The sequence below is a fragment of the Diuraphis noxia genome, unplaced genomic scaffold (genome assembly GCF_037042655.1).
Source record: "Diuraphis noxia isolate RWA-SAM2 unplaced genomic scaffold, SU_Dnox_SAM2 contig0001, whole genome shotgun sequence".
Lineage (NCBI taxonomy): Eukaryota > Metazoa > Arthropoda > Insecta > Hemiptera > Aphididae > Diuraphis > Diuraphis noxia.
The window spans coordinates 43788448-43810212 of NW_028301711.1; the positions used below are offsets into that span (position 1 = coordinate 43788448).

The window sequence follows — 21765 nt, forward strand, 5'->3', positions numbered from 1 at the left end:
CAGGAACCTTCAGCAAAAAAGAAAAAATATCGAGATATTGCTAGGCGTATAGAAAATTATAACTATATTATAGAAAAACCTACTTAATTGGAATCGCCCATAATTTAGAACTACAACATTAAAATATTTTATGATAATTTTTTTGTATTTTTATTACTTATATTACACATATTATTATATTTACACGATATCGGTATAGTTTGAATATTTCAGAAATAAATACAATGTGGACGGGGAAATATCTTACGGGGAAGTGACCAGATACCAAACAACATACTGCTGCCTCAAAAGCTACACAGGCCACATCTTTTCATTTATTTTTAAATAGTTGGAAGGGAATTACGTATTTTTATAACTAATATATTTTATTATTAGTAATACGTCTACGTAATTTCATAATATTATAATATTTTTTCAATTACATATTGACTTTTTTTTTTGTGTGTGTGTGTGTAGTTAGTTTCTATGTTATCCATATAAATATGTCATTCTAATATTCTATATTATTTCTCGTCTCGAGCGCCCCTAAAATTTCGGCACTCTAGGCAAATGCCTACTTTGCCTATACGTTAATCAATGCCTGCGTCCCATCCTTCAAATTAACCAAATCATACCAAATAATCAGTTTGGATTTTGAAATAGGCACCCAACAATTCACCAAGTTGATCGTCTTACTGACGAAATCTCAACTGCTCTAGAATAACAAAGAATACTGCTCCGGACTTTTTTTGGATATTGCCCATTTTTGATAGAGTTTGGCACGTAGGCTTACTATACAAATTAAAACTCTTCATGCCAGCTCCCTATACTATCTTATTATCAAATCTTATCAGCAAAATCGTTCGTTAATCGTACGAAAGGGCAGTGATATCTCATCTATTACTCACTCAATATATGCCGGAGTCCCACAGGGTCGTGATTTATCCCCTGATCTATACACAGTGGCGCAACTAGCGGGTAAGTTAGCAAAGTGTAACTTTAGGGCCCCCGGCTTATCGGGGCCCCCACGGCTCCATAATAAAAATTAGTTTTTAGTTTTTTTCACACTTAATAATAATTATTATTATAGGTAGGTACCTATATTTTATTATAAACATCCGAGTATAGCCGTATAGACGTATAGCTCAAAATGAGATGGCTATACTATAATTATTTTACTGTTATTTTAATAGTTATTGACTATTGTTAATAGCCTATGGCTATGGCGTACCTATATTACACTCAGTGTCGCCCCGGCCATGGCCGTTAGTTGTCGAATGCGACCGGGGCCCCTCCGTTTTTTGTTTTATTTTAGGGTCTTGTCAATTTTTATTTGCGTGGCGGCGTGTTCTTGTTTTTTACAGAGAGTAAGGATTCTACAAAGTATTTATCAAAATAATTACCATACGTAGTTTTTAGGTACAAATGTACAATTTTTCTTTACAGGGACCAAGGCTGTATGCCAGGCTGACACTGATTACACTACGAGTTATTGATTTAATAATATTATAAAATCATTACCTTGGATAAATAATAAATGGGGGAAAAGAATAGTGTTCTTAATATCCAATTATCTAAATAATATTTTCTTCCTGGAAATATAAATTAGTTTTCACAACTCCAATAATTAACTATAGTCTATAATTGACAAGGTATAGCCGATTTGTGGTGAAGTGGCCGAGTGGTGACATCGGGACGGTTACTATTTATAGTTATTACTTATTATTTAATAATAATGCTCATGAGCGAGTTGGCCAATTCGATATTTATTATTTTCGTTATTCGTTCATCAATCGGAAGTTAGGTACCATTGTTTAGTGAAATCGTAATTCGTATATCTAAGAAAGTTGACATAGTGATAGTGGCTATATAATATTTAATATTTTAATACTGGAGAATACCTATATAGTTACCAGTCAATCGTCGGCCGTCGTGGTTTTAACTATTAAATGTATTTATTATTTAACAAACTATTATAAATAGAAAGAGGTGTTGCTACAAAAATAAAGTTGGATGATGTAATAAATACATTCGCAAATTCTAAAGCCAGAAAACTGAGAAAAGTCAACTTTTTAAAATAAAATAAACTAAATAAAATTTATTAATTCAATTATGTATTTCAATTATAATAATATACATATTTTGTTTTGTTTACATATTTTCAAAAATATGATAATATTTGTATATATTCAATGTTTTATGTTTACAAGGTACTTATATCTTATTTTTGTTTTGAATTGTATTTACATTACTAATAGTCAAATTTTAAGTTGCATATTATGTTAATATATTATGCTAAAATAATTAATAACAAAATTATGTACCACTTAATTAACTAATTGTTTTTTATTTGATAAAACTGGAAAATATATCAATTAATTAGGTTATTTTTTTTTTTTTTGTGATATTGTTTATCTTCTAAAAATAAAGAAGAATTAGTTAATTAATCAAGGTGGCTATCATTAGAAAGAATTCAAGTCCTTTTTTAAAGATCAAAATTTGTATTTTTCAATAAACTTTATAATTAAACTGTACTACTGTAGGCAATGATGATCGATATATAAAAATAATATACTGTACTGTCTGTACTTCAATATATATATATTTTATATTGCGACTTCTTAAATCTGAATTGTATTAGATTATATGCGCTATATATTTACCATCAAGAGTTGATATTCTCTACTATTGTTTTTTCTCAATATTTTGTAGAGCGTTTTGAAGATGATTTTTTACAAAAAACTCTAGAAATATTAATATTGATTCTATTTTATAAAATTATTATATTTAAAAAAAAATTAGCTTACAAAAATTATTTTTATGAAATTACTTGCAATTCATGCAATTCGTTGCCAGTTAAAAATGGTTTGTATGTACAAATAAATCAGCAATTAGATAGTAAAACTTTTATTTAATAACATTTTATTATTATTTAATTTGTTGGACAGATGCAGGTGTAACTATTGTATTTTTGTTTTCCAAATTTTCTATTTTTCCTGCGGTAAAATTGTCTTTCATACCTATTAATATTTATTAATTACGAACACCACAAAAAAGAGAATCAGCCAAATCGGTCATGCATTTTTGGAGCCAATCCGTAACAAAGATTTCCATGTTGCTTTTATATTATAGAATATAATATAATTGTATATAATATATAGAATTAACGATGGAAAGGTTTTGACTACCTTATGGGTGGGGAAGAAGCGGTGTATCGTATATCTTTGATTGCTTAACACCATATACATTTTTTGCTAGGGGGCCCCATTTTATATTTGACTTTAGGGCCCCTAAGTGTCTAGTTGCGCCACTGTCTATAGTCTATAAATTGTATTCACAACTGATATTCCTCAATCTAGCATAACACCCTTCTTGCAACATATGCTGATGACACAGCTATTCTTTTCTCCAGTTCAAATCCTAACCTTGCTTCAGCTGCACTTCATGATCATGCTAATAAAATTGACGAATGGGCCAAAAAATGGAAAATTAAAATAAATACAGACAAATCTGTGCAAGTTACTTTCACTTTAAAACAATCTCCCCGTGAGTGCTCTTAATTAATTATGAACAACTACGTCCCCATCCCTGTCCGAATCGAAATAAAGAACTTAGGCATAACACTTGATAAAAGATTAACCTGGAGCCCCCCCCTAAAAGAAAAAAAAAATCAGCGAACAATAGACTTCACCTCCTCCGACCTCTCCTCAACTGTATTAAATTTCCAAGCATATCTACCCAACAAATAAAATTTAATCGATATATATAGAGAAAAAAAATTAAAAAAGTCGAAAAATTAAATGTCAATTGAGCTCAAAACAAATCAAAGTATTTTGAAAATCTTATCAAATATAGAAAATGCCTATGTAAACATTCAGTTAAAATGTCAAGTATCTGCGGTCATTTGTTTTAGAGTTACACCAAAATAAGAAAATCGCTAAATTAAAATCTAGTGAAAATCCAATGTTGTAAAAATTTAAATTTCAAACGCTCATAAAAATTTAATTTTAATTTCTGGTGGATATTTTTTTTGTGATAAAGATTGACAAACTTGTAAAGAATGTTGTATTAAATTTTTAAATCTTAGATTTAAAAAAAAAATATGAACTTTTAGCTTAAAATAATTTGCAAATTTTTGTTATTTAAAAAAAAAAATTGTGACTATGAATTTATTTTATTTTTTAACTGCTATTGTAACTTGTAACGATATGTCAGGAACCTTATATTACATTTTCAAGCTTTTCTACCCAACAAATAAATGTTTATCTATATTAAATTAAAAGAAACTAATAATGATCGAAAATTCTATATGCCTATGAATAGTTCAAATTAGGTCAAATTTTTTTGAAAATTGCATGGTGGATAGAATATATTCATATAAACATTCGGTGAAAATTTCATGCATCTATGGTCGTTTGTTTTAAAGTTACATCAAAAACCAAAATCTGATAACTTTAAAACTGATAGTGCGTAAAATTTTCTTTTTTTCTCTAAATTTTTAGTTTGTTATTACCACGATTATTTAGAAAAATATTGAGAAATTTTTACTTTTAACCATAGAGTACCATCTAGATTACCTTTCTGATCGAACGAGGTACTGAAGTCGAAAATCGAAGCACTTTTACTGACTGTCCCAAAATTTGATGACTGCAGAAACAAAAAAAAAAAAAAAAATAAAAAATAAATACACATCATGGTAAAATCAATACATTCCTCGCTCCACTCAGAATCTAAAATAAAGAATCATATACTATTTATAAAGTTATAACTTTTAGGTATTGTTTAAGTATGTCATTAAAAACTAGTATATCTAGCATCTATACTGATCGCTATACTGTCAAGTGTAGTTGTGTTTTCTATATAAACACTTAGACATAATAATATTTTGATATTTCATTAAAAATGAATTCAAGTAATAAACTAATAAACATAAAATATGTTTTGAAACTATTTGAAAGATAGAAAGAAGTAGGTATAGATGCTTATTATTTGCATGATGTATTTTATTATATGTTTTGGTATACCATACAGTAATTTGAAATATCTATTATAATAATATGTGTATTATTCGATCTAACCTATTATATTATGTGTATGTAAATAGACCTATCTTATGAGGATGCCAATTGTACAGTATATCCTAGGTTCTAGGTATATAGTAACTTATTGAATATAACTTAAATAACTTATGATGAAAATAAATAAATACATTTTGAAATTTACTTGTAAACGACTTAAGTAATTTTTTTAATTTAGCCCTTAATCCCAAAATTAGATTTTTAAATTTTTAATATTAAAGTGAAAAAATTATTTACAAACGTAAGGTAGGTAAACATACTGTTTAAGTTAATTTCATTGTGAATTCAAATATGTTTTAAGAAATGTTCACCTACTCCAAACAAAATCTATGTTTATTGGAGAGGTATCTAGAATTTTTATATTATTAACATTATTATGTACATTATTCGTTGTACAAATTATTTGATGATGCAAATACATATATATGTACATTATTATTATTAAATTCAATCTAATAAACAGATTATTTAATACTAATTACTATTGAAAAAAATATTGATGTTTATAGACAAAAAATAATGTATATTCGTACCTATAGGTAGCGCCTTATTTTGACAAACGCGTGAACGTTCCGAGCCAGAGCGCTCTACTATTTATTTACGCTACAATATAGTGTCACACACTCATCACTAACGATCATTTACTACACACACATTCACACGAACACACGATGCACACGCACTCAGAAAATCACTTATTCTGAACTCCTTTTTAAAACATTGGTATCAACTCCCAATTTAATTGAAATTATCAAATTATGCATGCAAAGAAAAAAAATATGTATAATATCGACATTAAGAAATCCATTTGTCTTGACCTTTAAACCCGAATCATAATGTATTATTATGTTTTTTAATTATCATACATTATCAGTGTCATTCTTTCGTTTGACATATTATAGCTTAATAAGTTTTATAAAATAAATAAATGACAAAACTGTATAGAGCTAACAACAAATAATTGTGACATTAAAATTGTTGAAGTCACAATTACAGCAGGATGCGGTTAAAATAATTATTTTGCATTAGGATTTGTTATTATATATTACTAAAAGTAGGCAATAGTATAAATCAAAAATGGTATAAAAATTGCCAAAGTAAAAAAAAAAAAACTATTTTACTTATAAAATATATAAATTTAATATATAATATAGTGATAGTCTCTGTAGGGTTATTGCATTTAAGGAGGAGGGCGATTTGAAATGTTAAAATGCTAAATCATTTTTATTCTTTCAATAAATGCCTTATAATATAGTTTATCAGCTCTTAACTATTAATCATTTTTGATCATTACCAAAATTATGATTTATTTTTGTTTTATGAAAAGATTAATTATTGTTTTATAATATTTCTTTAAAAATTTGAACTAATATTGTTAATTTTAAAAGATCAAGTCGTGTAGGTTGTCATGCTAAAGTAATTAAATATTTAAACCTTAAAAGTTATAATTATGTTTTGAAGTATAATTATATAATAATATATAGTACATAATTTTAATTTTGTACTAAATACTATATACCTTATTGTTCCAAAAAATATACACAACAGATTTACGTTTCAAAACCGGTTTTGCCTGTGGCCGCCTGGTGTCTTTTTTTTGGAACAAGGTATAGGTGGTAATGGTATTGAATTTAAAGAGACTATACCATTATACATTATATATTTAATTTGCTCCCTTTAGTCACTGCTTTCACTGGCCACTGCCACGAAGAGTACAAACCATAGGTGTAATCAGGGGGTGACAAGGGGGTTGTGACCCCCTCTAAAAACCAAGTGTTTTTGTGACCACCTGTCATAAGTTAAAATTAAATTTACTACTGTATTATGTACGCTTTACGTACGTACGTACCTACCTGAAAGTTGTTGATCTATATATTTTATGCTTTTTGTTTTAATATATATAAATCATGTATATTACATTGGCATAGTATAATGTGCCGGTGCCAACTTGACGGACATGTATATTACTGATGAATATTAATATTATATTATGTTCCTACTAATTTATTTGTTGGTTATCTAAGGGCTATTTAGAATTTACATGTTTTGTCAGGCTGACAATGTCAGCTGATATAGATATTATTCATATAAATACTATATTTACGAAGAAGACTAGTATTTGTAAATAAGTAAATATTATATGTATCGACGAATAAGATTTTAAATGTATATAAATCACAATTATTATTGTTAAGGATATATTTTGTACACTAATAAATATTTATGTACCTAAAGTTTTTTTTCATCTGATATAGGCAACATGAATAATTGTTAACATTTATTTTTACAACTAACCTATTACACTTTACAGCTGGCTATATTAAGTATAAATTATGGTGCAGTTTTATACCTATAGGTAGTTACTATTATACGTAAGTAACATGTTCCTTCAATTTATACAATTATACATTGCAACGTACCTACTACCTACAAATAATATTCTGCTCTAAAAGTCTCAACATAGTTCACACAAATATCAGATGTGTACATATTTTGTAAGTTATAAATATATAATACTATATAAGAATGTACTGTACTACTGCAGTAATTACATTACATTAGGTATAATATAATATTTTTTTATTATACTTAAATACCTATCTAACAATAGAAATTTAATATAATATAACGTTTTTAAATTTTTATGTCCATGTGTATTTGTAATTTTGCCGCAGATACGTAACTATTAAGTCGATGACAATATTGTAATATATTTGTATATATATGAATCCTATGTATTTTCTACGCAGCAAATAAGCAAGTCTAGTCAGTATAATAGTATGTACATAATTTCAGGAAAAGCAATCTTTTTCTCCTCCACTCAACTCATCAGCAACTGTGTGGCGGGGGTCGGAGGCGGTAGCGTCGGGCGCCCGTCGCTGTGACCACGGTAGTGGGGCTCTCCCAGTCCCCTCCAATCCACTGTTCCACCGCCTCCAATGAGCGACGACGACGAAATCGAAATTCACTCTCCTGCAGCTAGACTCCTCTTTCTAATAGCTCTCCCCGACGGCGGCCGATTCCATCGCCACCCGTCGACGTTCTCACTTCTTACCATAGCCCCCGTCGAACACAGCAGCTACATAGCCACCGCTGCCGTCACCACTCGTCCACTCACCGCCACCCAGCGCGACCGCCGACGCCGCCGCGCCGCGGATCAGTCCGTGTTAGCTCGGCGGCAGTCGGCGCTCCCGCCACCCAATCCCGCGCGCACTCGACACTTAGACATAGCTTCACAAAGTACGGTGCTAGTGTGCTACTGCTACATCATTGTAGTAAAAGCGGGGTATATATTATGTAAAAAATATACATTACGTATATATTATTATAATTTATATTATGTAGTATAATATTTTACTGTTATACATTCATTCGGCTAGTTTATTAGCGTCCCTCCTACCCTCCACTGTTGAAGCTATTACACTAGCCTAGTAAAGTCAACCTCCACAGCAGCCATGAAATAATAATCATAACATATCTATTACCTACAGCATATTAATAATAATAATAATTATTATTATTATTTAGGTATCTATTTATTTATTCGGGCATCCCTCGTCGCGACCCGCGGCGTCACCGCCGTAATGCCAACAGTGCCGTACGCTGTACGTAATCTATTCGTTTAGTCGAACTTGTTGTAGTATTGCAGTATTGGTATAGAACTATAGACTATATTACTATAATATACAATTTACAATACACACGCACATACATACGCGCCAGACGCACACGCACGCACAAGCTCGGCTCTCACACACGCGCATGCACGCACGCGCGCACACACGCACACTCTAGCGCGCGCGCGCATATAATTATTTTATTAAATATTATTTACCCGATAGTGAAACTATAATAATAGTGTATACAATAAATTTCATTCCGATAACAGAAAAAAAAAAACATAGTTTAAAATGATATTTCCACTCTCGTTAATTATTATAATACGAACATTTACTTGTAAATCGATGTTGGTGACTAATTAAATTGATGTTTTTATTCAGTCGTGTATGTGTATCGCATCGTATTTTACATGCATATTATTATTGTTATTATTCAACTCTACCTATTTTGATAAATTAATTTTCATTCCTCGGCGATTATCAAACAATAAGCAGCTAAGCGTTCCGGTTTCATATACAAAATTTGTTCGGCTTGTTTTGTCGCGTACGAGCTTATTATTACTATTTACTAGTATTCTACGCCGACAGGATGGACGGCGTTTGACACGAAAACGATCGTTCATATACTATCATAGACGCTATACATCAGGTAAACTTTTATAATACTTATTTATTATTTTACAATGGTTTTATTTGTTGACAAGAGACTGGTGCCGATTATTTATATTGTTAACATAGTAGGTATTGTGTGAAATAATATGATTTGTACATAAAAAAATGAAACACGCGCGTGTGTGTATGTGTATGTGTGTGTGTATGTGTGTGTGTGTATTGGTTTGTGTGTGTTTGTGCGTGCGTGTATACTAGCGAGTTTGGTGTATATCTTGTGTAGTTGTGTGTACCTAACATATTATTATGACAATAGGAATATAATTCTATTATAATTTACCAAAGTTTTTATTTATTTGTATTATAACACAGTCTTTGTTTAATTCAGAAGAAAAAAACATTTTAATTTTTGATTTTATCCCATGTTAGTTTATTAAAGTAAATTATTTTTGACATTGTACACAAATCTTTTAATACTTATTTCGATGTAAATACAATTTTTTACACCTGAAATTTGGTGTTTAAATATCAAATTATCAAAATTTTAAAATAAAACATACTGCATTGTTTCTTTGAAATGGTACATTTATTAGTAATTCTTGCTTAAGCCAACCGATAAAATACATATACATTTTACTCACGGTTTTCTTATAACTATAATATACTGTGTATAGTTTTTGATTGAAAAATAAATTTAGAATTGTATATCTTTTAGTTAATTTTATACACAAACAAAAACTATTTATGCAATATATTAGAGGAAACATACATTTTATAAGTACTTTTCTACACTCTTTATTTTTACAAGGATTCCCGATTTATAGATTAGCTATTCTATGTATAATTCCATCATTTTTAATTTAACTACCAAGCATCTTAAAAACCATAGGTACCTAATTAATAATATAAGTGATATTTATCTACTAGGGATGTCATTTGTACTGATTTTTTGGGTCTCTTTCGTTTTCCATGCATGGTATCATTTAAATTAGGTGTGTCTATATATATATTGGATATTTGTATACTGTTCAAGTGAGTGTTCAAGTTTATAACTAAATTTTAATTTGTTGATTTTGCAGCAAAAATGTCAAATTTGATTAAAATTCAAGATATCTAAAATATTGCTCTCTGAAAAATGTCCAAAATTTTGCCATTCATCTCCAACCTCACTTTTGGTAATTTTGATGTGAAAAATTAACTAAAAAATGCATGTATCTTATACACTCTGAGCTTTCATTTTTGACTCCTTGGTTGTACCTATTCAAAATTATTCAAATTTCAAATTTCATCTAATGGGGGTTACCTTTCAATAGTGGACATAGCTTATATTTTTAGGATTAACTAATTAGTGAAGAAATGTCAGCGACTGAGAGTATCTGATATTTAGAAGTTTCATTGTATTATTATATGAATATATATTAAAATAATTTATTTGTGTTATTATAATAGGGATTCATTCAGTGGCGTACCCAGGGGGGGCTTAGGGGGCTTCAGCCATTGGCCATGTTTTGGAATACATTTTATATTAAAAAAGACAAAGTACAAACCATGATATTTCTAAAAAACGGTATTGAATACAACGTATTATCTTTAGTAACAATGACCTAGTATAAGCAAAGCATAAACGTTGTGTTTATTATGGTACCGAATACCGATATAGATTTAGCCCCCCCCCCCATTCGAAAATCCTGGGTACGCCACTGGATTCATTTATATATATATAGATAATATCATGTTAAATTCAATGCAAAATTTCTATTATCAAGATTTGTGAAAAACAACAAAATTTACTGAAAAATAATTAAAAATACTTCAATTTTAGATGTTTTTAACTTAAAAATAGGTACTTTAATATCTGTTTCCCAAGTATTATTCTTCATAAGATGCTCTAATATAATTATCTAATACCCGAAACAAGATAAATTAACTTTACATTTTCATCAGGTATTGAAATACATTGGAGAGGTACTCCAATAAATGTGTAATAAATTAAAAATATTTAATACTAAATAATGATAATTTAACATCTAATCAATTTAATAATACTATAAATACAGTTAAAAATAGAAAATTAAATTGTTTGTGGGAAGTAAGTGTTCAATCTACATAATGTACATTCAAGTTTAAATTGTAAAAATATTCCACCATTGTATCCTGTTTACTATTAATATATATTTAGTTTATTTACTCATGTTTTACATACTTTTGTTTATATGTATTGCATATCAATTAAACTGGCAATCGCGGTACAATTTATATTATGTACATATACAAAATTAATTAAAACTATCTTTTGTTATTATTTGTTAATAATCCGCAAGAGTTCAAATTTAAAATAAATATGTATTGTATAGCTAATTATCCTTTTAAAGATAATATACTATTTATGTTTCAACAAATTATTTTTATGGTTTCACTCAATTAGATCTGAATAATATATCTTATTCTTTGCTTTATTGTATTTACAACATGTGCAACTTAACTCATATAATTCTTGAATTATTCATAGATTATAGAAAAATAAATTATTTACTTTACCTCTTGTTTTGGAATATATTTTTTTAGTCCAAATGGGGTCCGTGAGATGAAATGAAAACATTATAAAATTATTTTTACAAACCATCATTAGTGATGGTATCTACCCAATATGTTGCCTGTGTGTAATACCTGGTGTAACGCCTGTGTATATACATATTGTATATAAATGGATAAAAAATATACAAAATGCAGGACTAACTAAAACTTTGAACACATATAGTATATTATAATATATACAAATAAAAACAATATTTTATTTCTCAATTTAAGTACTTGATATATATAGATGATACATAAGAAAATTTTATTTATTTTTTAACTCTTATTCAGTTAATATAGTTACTTATTTGTACTCATATTTTTGTTTTACATACTATACTATTTGAAACTTATTAGAGTAAATAATAATTACTTTTTGTTTTATGTGTAGCTAAAAGTGGTGGAAGTAAAACTATTACAGACGAAGACCCAATGAGTGACGTGAAAGATGAAGTTAAAGCTGATGGCGACAAAAATATTGAGCAGCAGCAAGCATTACCAAAAGTTGTTGATGCTGACATTCCAATGACATTTGTGGAGACAGATCACGATTCACTTGAACACCATAAGAAAAATGATAACAATGAAGATAAAGAAAGTGACTCATTGAAACAAGACGAGATCTTAAGTACTGTGCGTCTAATAGGTGAGCCACTAGCCACACATGGCCCATACACGTTTTACAGTGCGTTAGCATATCGTAAATACAATGATATAACAAAAAAAAAGAGACGGCGATGGAAAAAATCAATAATAAAAGTAGATGATGAAAGTGATAACGCTGGCGAGTCTTATGATTCATCATCGTCATGTTGCTGTGCCAATAATGATACTGGCAATGATTTATGTTTCTGTGATAATGAATCATTGTCATCAACGTCTTCATCATCATCTCATTCTGAATGGTCTGTTGTGCACATGAATCATTTCTATGCAGTCCGCCCATGGTATAGCAAAAAAAACAGCAGTATTAGTGACCGGCAGCAGCTACAGCAGCAGAGACGTCATCGAGATAATTCACCAAAATTGGCGAATACAACTGCAGAAGCAGAGAGGCGACAGCATCACTATCAGCAATCAGTTTGTATTGGTGAGCTGGAGTTATTATGGCGTGATGACAGTGTAGTAACGTCTTCAACAGCTCCGTCGTCTTCGTCACAACTCAAGAAACGTAATAATAACAGAATTGTGCCACCTGCACTGTTAACAGTGGCATCAAATGGCGGCGATGATGGAACAGATACTATGATAAGCAGTAGCAACAACCATAGTAGTGCTGTTGCCAGTTCTGATGACGACGATGGTGTTAGTGGTGGATTTGATGATGATTCATCAACATTATTGCCACGCCGTCGCACTTTGCCCAGGCGCACTCGTCAGCCATCTGCTAAGAAACTCGAGGCTGCAGAATCTTATGCCGCAGTGGCAGCTGCAGCAACATCTGATAACCATCTCTCATCACAGTCATCATACAGCCGCAATCGTGTATCGACAGCTGCGCAGTCGGAGTCCACTTCTGTAGCTGTTCCACTGTTGTCGCCAGACGCTCAGTATAGTCATGGAAATGTACTGTGCAGCGTTCGGTTATACGTTATGCCTGATCAGACAGCAGCTGGTCGACTTGGTGGAGTACATGGTGAGGATGAAGTGTTAGAGATCAACACTTGGAGTGGTAGTGGTGGTGCAGAAAGATGGCCGAGTAATATATTTACTAACGGTAACAGCGGTGTAGGATCTATCTACAATGGTGGTGGTAGTGTTGACGATTATGGCTATGGTAGTGGAAGTCATTCATCAGGAACACTCCCGTCTGGCTGTTCAGGGTTAGTATTGAGAGCTGAAGATTTTGTTGAATGGGTTCGCGGTGGAATGATGAATGATGATGACGAAAATGAAGAAACAGAGTCTGATGATGAGTCGTCAGAATCTGATTGTGATAACAACAGCTCTAATGATCAAAAATGCGACAAAATAGAAACTTCAAAATTGAAGGATGAACAACTCTCAGAACTGTCATCATTAGTAACAGATACAAAGGTTGATGTAAAACAATGTCAGGAAGAGATTTTAAAAACTTGGCACAATGATAAAAACATTAAAGTGAAATTAGAATCAACCTTGATCAAAGATGAAGTGATAAATGAAAATTTATTTTCTGTAAATTCAGAAAAAGTGAAGAAGGAACAAGTAGAGGTGACTGATACTGCTGATTTTGGTGTCGAAGGTAGTAAAACAATAAAACAGAAACATGATAGTAGTGACAGTAATTTTATCTCTAAATATGCTATTGACGAGGCTGTAGAAGCAGAGAATGTTCCCTTAGCTGCAGCTAGAATTCATAAAAAACACTGTGAACGTGTTACTTACTGTCATCGACACTGCCGTCGACAGCGCCATCGTTTAAATCATAGATCATTAGAAAATGGTGATAGCTCTAGCACTGCCACTAAGAAAAATGATTGTCTCCATTATAATGAATCAACGGTGATAAATAAAGGTACTATTTGTATTAGACCTAATTTGATGTTATTTTTATTATTTGTTTTATTATTTTTTTGCAGTTGTAAAAAAACAAGACAATGATAAAAAATGCTGCTGCTATTGTTGTAAACGCCGTCGTCAAAGTAACCAACAATATGAAAAAAGAACAAAAAGCAATGTTACTGTTGGCAGTTGTATTAAACAACGATTGGTGGTTATGAGCTACTCTCGATACTGCAGATATAGAGCTCAATTGCAACGTAAGCGTGAAGAGCAGTTGATCCAAGGAAATACCCCTGTTGTCATTGCTGATAATAAAGTTAAGTTGATGACAGCCACTTCCCATGGAGTAGATTCAATGACCAGAGTACTATTTTGTCGAGACACTTATGATTATCCAGCTGAACTTCTGTTGGAGCCTTTTAACGCACAACAAAACCATCAGCAAAATACGGCAATATTGGTCAACCACATGGGTATGTGCATTATATATTAAATCATAGGTGATCATAATATAATACATGACATTAAAGTGATATATAATTTCTTGAGCAAATACAAGGTTTAAAAATGTTAACATTCCCATTATTAAATTATTGTGCTAATAATTTAAAATTAAAAAAATATTTAAATATCCCAATACTTCTATTACACTGTATTTCTGTTTTAATTGAGATAATATTGAACACATCATACATAATTATGGCTCTTGATAAAAATCTACAGAAATTAAAAGTATATTAAATTTAATATGCTAAATTACATTAAACTATTTTATATTTTATAAAATTACCTAATTTTTTTTAAATTTGTCAAACAACTTGAGGTATTATTTCAACTGGAATATTATTATGATTGATTAAATTAAGTTCGATTAAATAAGTTCAATTTGTCTAATATATTATTTTTTCAGTTTTATTTTAAAAAGCTGGTTTATTGATTATTAGATAGGTACTTATTATTCGTTACTATACCGGGTGATTCTTTTATCATTGAACACTCATTATTTTAAAAATTACTAATGTTTTTGAAAATATTTTTATTTTTTAGTTTCAAGTTGTTCAAAAACCAACGTTTTTATTAAAAAAATTTATCGTAAAATATTTTTTATCCTTATAATTTTTCAAGTTTTTACTTTTTTGAATGACAATATAAAGTTTTAATTTCATATTCCAAAGTAGAATATCTTTCTAAGAATTTAATTCATAAAAATCAAATTTAGGACGAGTAGTTTATGAGTTATAAGTATTTGAAGTTTTGACAAGCGGAGTAGTGGACAAACATTTTGCGGGGTAATCCCGTACCACTCCACTCTGCCAATCTAAACTTTCAATACTTATAACTCATAAACTACTCGTCTTAAATTCGATTTTTATGAATCAAAATACTTAGAAAAATATTCTGCTTTGGAATATGAAATTAAAACTCTATGTTGTCATTCAAAAAATTAAAAAACTAAAAAAATAATAAGGATAAAAAATATTTTAAAATACATTTTTTACATAAAAGCGTTTGGTTTTGAACAACTTGAAACTATGTAAAAAAATATTTTCAAAAACATTAGTAATTTTTGAAATAATGAGTGTTCAGTGGCGTATTTAGGGAGGGCCCCCCCCTTTGGCCCGTGTAGTACATATTATAATAGTATAACACAATACTACTCAGTAATCGACACTTGTATTATACTTTAATACTTTATAATGTATGATTAAATAATGATTTGATATGAAAACCAATTAAATAAATCTTAATTAAATATAAAATATAATATACTAAAACGTATGATTTTGGTGTTATATCTGGTGGGCCCCTCCCTTGAGAGATTTCTGGCTACGCCACTGTGAGTGTTCAATGATATAAAGAATATAAAGAATCACTCGGTAGTATAATGTTATTATATCATTTATATTGTGTTTGTCATTACTTTTATAGCGCCTAAACTCAAAGGTTGGCCCTCTCATCCAGCATCCTGGATGTCATTTCGATGGAACCGAGTGCGCCGTCGGTTACGTCATCTCGAGCGTGGTGGTGATAACAATGATGACCGACGTAGGCGTCATCGACGTCGAAAGCTTAAGAAAAAGTGTAGTCGACAGCAAAATGGGGCCAGTGGGGCGACTGTAGGAATGAATTATGCGTCATCAACTGATGATGATGATTCAGATGATTCAGATTCTGATGATGGGTCTTCTGCTACAAATGATGCTGCCTCGAATTCCACTTCTGATGCTTCTACCTCTGATTCGGATAGCGCACCACCACCATCATCAATAGTATCTAAAACTGCTAATAAAAATAATTCCTCTACAAAAGTGAACAGTCATCACAGTAATAAAAAAACTATTTCTACTTCATCTACTGGAAACATGATCGTAATTAACGGTGCTACTACTGTATCTGCAGCTGTAATTAATAAACGTTCAGCAGCGGTTATTGGGCAACCTGGTCAGCAACAACCGACTAAACGTCGCCGGGTGGTTTATACCTCAGAGCAACTTCAAAACCAACATCCAAACCAACCACGAGTAATTTACCAGCAGCAACAATCACATCCAAGATCTAGACAGCCCCAGCAACAGCAGCAGTATAGTCACCGATCTAGACAATTAGAACAGTTTAATCAGCTTAACCAATCCCAGCGTCAACAACATGTCTTCGCTACTCAGCAGCAACAACAAAAACTACAGCCATTAAACAGACGACTGCCACCACCCATTTCGTCTCTACAATCTTCAACAACTAGAATAATACATCATCACTTGCCACCTTCAGTATCTATCATGCCAGTCATAGTCCCCACTTCTAATAGTTCTCCACATCAACAACTACAACGATTTAATAATCGACTGCAAAACCGTCAAAAAATACATGCTACTACTACAGTTTTACCAGTAACTTCTCAGCGAAGAAATAATAACTTTGAACGACAACAAATGTCTCTTCCGCCTGTCATAATAGAGTATGACGACGACGATGAACACCAAGAGTATGGATCTGATGATAATGGTCGATACAAAAAATCTACAGTGGCGGCAATGGTAGCTTGCCAAAGACGTGTTTCACACCAAAATTTTAACGATGAGCAAAGACAACAGCGAGAAGATGAAGAAAGGCAGCGTCGGTGGCTAGTAGATGCTTTGCGATTGGGTGGGTTGGAAGTTACCGCGGTACCTTTAAATGCAAGTGCTAGTAGTGGAAACAGCGCTGGAAAAGATGCTAGTGCTGCAGTAACTTCACAACAACGTCGGCGGCGTGGTGTGTCATTTGAATCATTGTTGTCCGCAAACAACGAAGACTATAATGATGGCATTCAGAATGAACTAAGTCACGGTGGTACTGACGATGACTCAAATGTAGATTCAGACTCAGATTCTGTAGTGATGACTGTGACGCCTGATGTTGTATGCCTATTGAACAAGTCTCAACAACATCAGCAGCAAATATCTCATCAAAGACAGACATCACCAGGAAATGGTTTGACATCAACAACCTCGGTTACAATGAGTCAACATCATCATCAGCCACGGCGGTCAGCTAACATGAACCACAGTAACATTGGTGACCAGCAGCATACTACAGCAGCGGCGGCAGCAGTGTTACATGATAAAATAAATCGCGCAATTGATTCACTGAAATTGCAGCAGCAACAACAAAAGCCAAACGAAGACACGCCAATCAGTAATAACAGTAACAATGTATTATTGACCGGTGAAACTAATCATGAGATTCCTATTAGTGACAATAATAATAGACAACAGCAAAGACTGCGCAAAAATTGTGGTGTTGTCCGGCAACAACAGACGTCAGCCCTTCTGGACCTTTCTGTTAAGTCATCAATGTTAGCAAACATCACAAGACAACAAAGGACAATGTCAACAGTTGTGAACAGCAACGTCAGCAACCCACAGAATCAGCAAAACCGAAAAAGCTTAATACCATTCCATTCTACTATCACTTCAGGACCTTCAACTGCCGCGACTAACCTAGAAATTACAATTGTACCTGTTACAACTTCGGCCACATCTAATTCATTGAGGCTTCCATCACAGCAACAACATAAACGTAACTTGTCAGCAGCAGCACATAATAGTGGTAGTTCTGCTGCTGGTTCTTCAGCTCCTATGACAGTTAGGCAACAACTACAACGTCGGAATGCAACTGTGGTCTCAACAACTACTGCATCGGCATCCATTGTAGACATGTTATGTGGAGGCAGAAGTCGAAACCATCAACAACGTAATAGTAGTAGTATGTCTGTAACAGCAACATCTACTATTACTACTTCTACTCCTTCTTTGCAGCACAATCAACAGCAAGAAATGCTGTTAATCGCTGCTACTGCAATGGCTGCTCAACAACAAAAAACTGATAAACGTAAGTCACAGCATAACAAAAAAGATTAAAATGATCATTTACCAATTATTCAGTTATTCAGTGTAAAATAATAGTTGAGAAAATGGAGACTATGAAATTTTGGTTTGAACGAAGTATAATTTATTTATGCATATATATTATAATCATAATGTATTATTATATGTCCTATAATTTTAAAAATAACATACAGATTAAAGTTAAGTATATTGTATCTGGTTTATTTTATGTAAAAAATTTAAAACGTAAGGTGTGTGTATATGTGTGAATGTGTGTATGTTTTGTTACAAAAGCTATAATATTATTTTTCTTTTCAACATATGAATTTAATATATAAATATATATATATAATGCATGTATTGTAAAATGTTAACGATATTAATAATAAAAATTTAAGAAGAACAATTAATTTTATTATAGTAATTATATTGGTATTTAAAATTTGTTTATTTATATTAGCATGTTACCTTTATTGTATTCACCATCCTGTACATAATTAAATAATATTATGTTGTACCTTATCAATTTTATACTATGTAAATATATTTGTATGTAGCTACAATTTAGGGCAAGTTATAAACTTGCACTTTATACAGTCATAGTTTTCCACGCAGTCTTAAAATATAAACTGTTTATGTACGACTTAGGTATTTGTAAAAATAGTAAGGAATATTGCAACAATATAAATTTAGTTATTTAATTTCAAATGTGATGTTAATATTCAAACATAAATGATTTAAATTTGTTCATAGGACAAACACATTATTTATGCCTGTTTATTTGGTATATAGATTAGGTTAGATTAATAGCTATGTAATTTTGTGATTCTTACACGAGTTTTCACTACGGTCGATAAGGTGAACACCGAGATAATAGCAATTGCTAACAATTTGATTTAGAATATTTATATAGTTATTTATGATAGTGTCAATATACAAAGGGGGAACGGTAACGATGCCCCCCTTAAAAAAATAAATAATTATATTTAGGATATTATATTCAAGGTATATTAATTGTATTTTTATTTTAAACTAACCTATAAAATAAATTTCGAATTAATCAAATCGGAACCATTCATATAATATAGCATATAAAACGAATAAAATTACATAATGATAAACTCAATGATATTCCGTTGTAAGATTATTACTTAGTATATTTTAACCATTATCTATCTATATTCTATATATTTATATATTTATGTATCTCTCTATTTATATATGCATACAAATATACTACTAGCATGTGCTAGCGAAATAACAGGTAACAAATTTAACTATTTTCATAGGCGTGCACAGGGGGGGTGCCGGGTATGCCATGGCATCCCCTGCAGTATACTCAGATAGCTTGTTTTATGTTTTTACTTTTAATAGTGTAAACTATCAATATTATCATAATTTGTATCACAAACGTAACAGAGAGTTTTGTAATTATGTATTACATTTTTTTAGAAAAAAATTCTGATTTCTGTTTTTTTTTTTTAAGATAAAAATTGAATTATTTTGGATTATATTGGCATCTCCTGCGAATATATTCTGCGCACGTGTATAACTATTTTAACTCTTAGTTTGAGACATATCAGAGGTAGGATTTTTAACGGGCTACAAAGTGCACTATTCCAGCTAATAGCTAATAATTATGTAATGATATAATAGCTAATAAATACAAGATAAAATATTTAAAAAAAATAGTAAATAATAAATAAAACAATATATGTTATTGAATTGTAGTCAATAATAATATATATTATACATATATCAATAACTAGGTTGACTTGTCAGAAATATTTTTACAAAATACCATAAATTTATTTAAAAAAAACCACTGTATAAATTATTATCGATGTAACTTAATAGTTTTGGTTATAGCTTTTAAAAAGTCTAAAATGTACTAAGCTTTAAAAACTTTTTCTCTGAGACTTTTTTTCCGTTCTCCGGTGTACGAGCTAAACACCCAATATTATTTCAGACATTACCCTTACACTTTTTAGGTATAATAATAATTTATAAATTAACAGGCATAGTCGTATAGATAACATCAAATCTGGGCAAGTTAATAATATGTTAATAAGTAATAACATTTAAAATTCAAAAAATAAATTACCTACTCAAAAATTTAAAAGTTATAAAAACTACTATACGTCTAAATATATATATTTATATTGATTATGATTATAATTTTAACCTGCTAAAAACATATTTTAGAAAATTATACATCCTCTTTTTAACCAACACAGTACTTACCTATGATATTCTATGTATGATAATAGTTACCTATCGATATTACCTACACTGGCTACACTTAACTAATGAACTTAAATTTTATTAATTTTATCAAGTATAGAAATTAATTAAATAAACATATTATGATGTAAATTTCAAGTTTCTATAGTTATTCATTTTTGAATGACAACAAAATAAGAATATCGGTAATAGATAAATTGAGTGAATATTCAATGTTGTAATTCAAATGCTCATAAAAATTGATTTTCGGGAAGACATTTTTAATTTGATAAAAGTAGACAAACCCGTGAAGAATCTTGTATTGAATTTTCAAATCTTAGATTTATAAAGATATTTTTTATGAATTTCCAACACAAAATAAATTCTAAATTTTCGTGATTGTTATGTATTTTGTTGAAATTCGAACTTTCAATGCTTCTTTAAAAAAATTGTTGCTTTGTATTTTTTAACTACCATTTAAAAAAATATACTAGGAGCCTTGTATTAAATTTTGAAGTTTTTTTACCCAACAAATAAAATTGTATTGTCATTTATAAATGAAAAAAACTAAAAAGCTAGATTGAAAATTTCAAATGTCTATAAATAACTTAAAAAGATTTGAAATATTTTGAACATTTTATCAAGTGTAGAAAATGTTAGTTCAGTGAAAATCTCATGTTTCTATTTATCATATATCATATTTATATTATATGTATTATATTATTTATATATTATATAGTCATTTTTTAGAGTTACATCAATATTATTTAAAATCGATTTTGTCGTGAAAATTCCGGGTTTTCTATAATTTATTTTTGTTTTTCCCTA

General features: G+C 30.3%; 1 protein-coding gene across 2 annotated transcripts; it reads left to right on the top strand.

Annotated features, from left to right (window-relative positions):
* Positions 1-8877: 8877 nt before the first annotated feature.
* Positions 8878-19156, top strand: LOC107165111 (uncharacterized). Of its 2 annotated transcripts, XM_089217016.1 has the most exons (5): positions 9186-9326; positions 10366-10461; positions 12255-14360; positions 14425-14820; positions 16277-19156. In XM_089217016.1, the coding sequence occupies exons 2-5, from the start codon at positions 10422-10424 to the stop codon at positions 18745-18747; spliced, it is 5013 nt and encodes a 1670-aa protein (XP_089073142.1). In that variant the 5' UTR covers positions 9186-9326; positions 10366-10421; the 3' UTR covers positions 18748-19156. The 2 variants fall into 2 exon arrangements, with proteins under 2 accessions (XP_089073141.1, XP_089073142.1); XM_089217015.1 differs by lacking the exon at positions 10366-10461 and having other exon boundaries at positions 8878-9326.
* The last annotated feature ends 2609 nt before the right edge of the window (positions 19157-21765 follow it).

Excerpts from the sequence above, each read along its gene's own strand:
- LOC107165111 (XM_089217015.1), top strand. The coding sequence starts at position 9,065 with ATGTGTATCGCATCGTATTTTACATGCATATTATTATTGTTATTATTC. Across the intron at positions 14,361-14,424 it reads ATCAACGGTGATAAATAAAG|TTGTAAAAAAACAAGACAAT; the intron begins GTACTATTTGTA and ends ATTTTTTTGCAG. Across the intron at positions 14,821-16,276 it reads AATATTGGTCAACCACATGG|CGCCTAAACTCAAAGGTTGG; the intron begins GTATGTGCATTA and ends TTACTTTTATAG.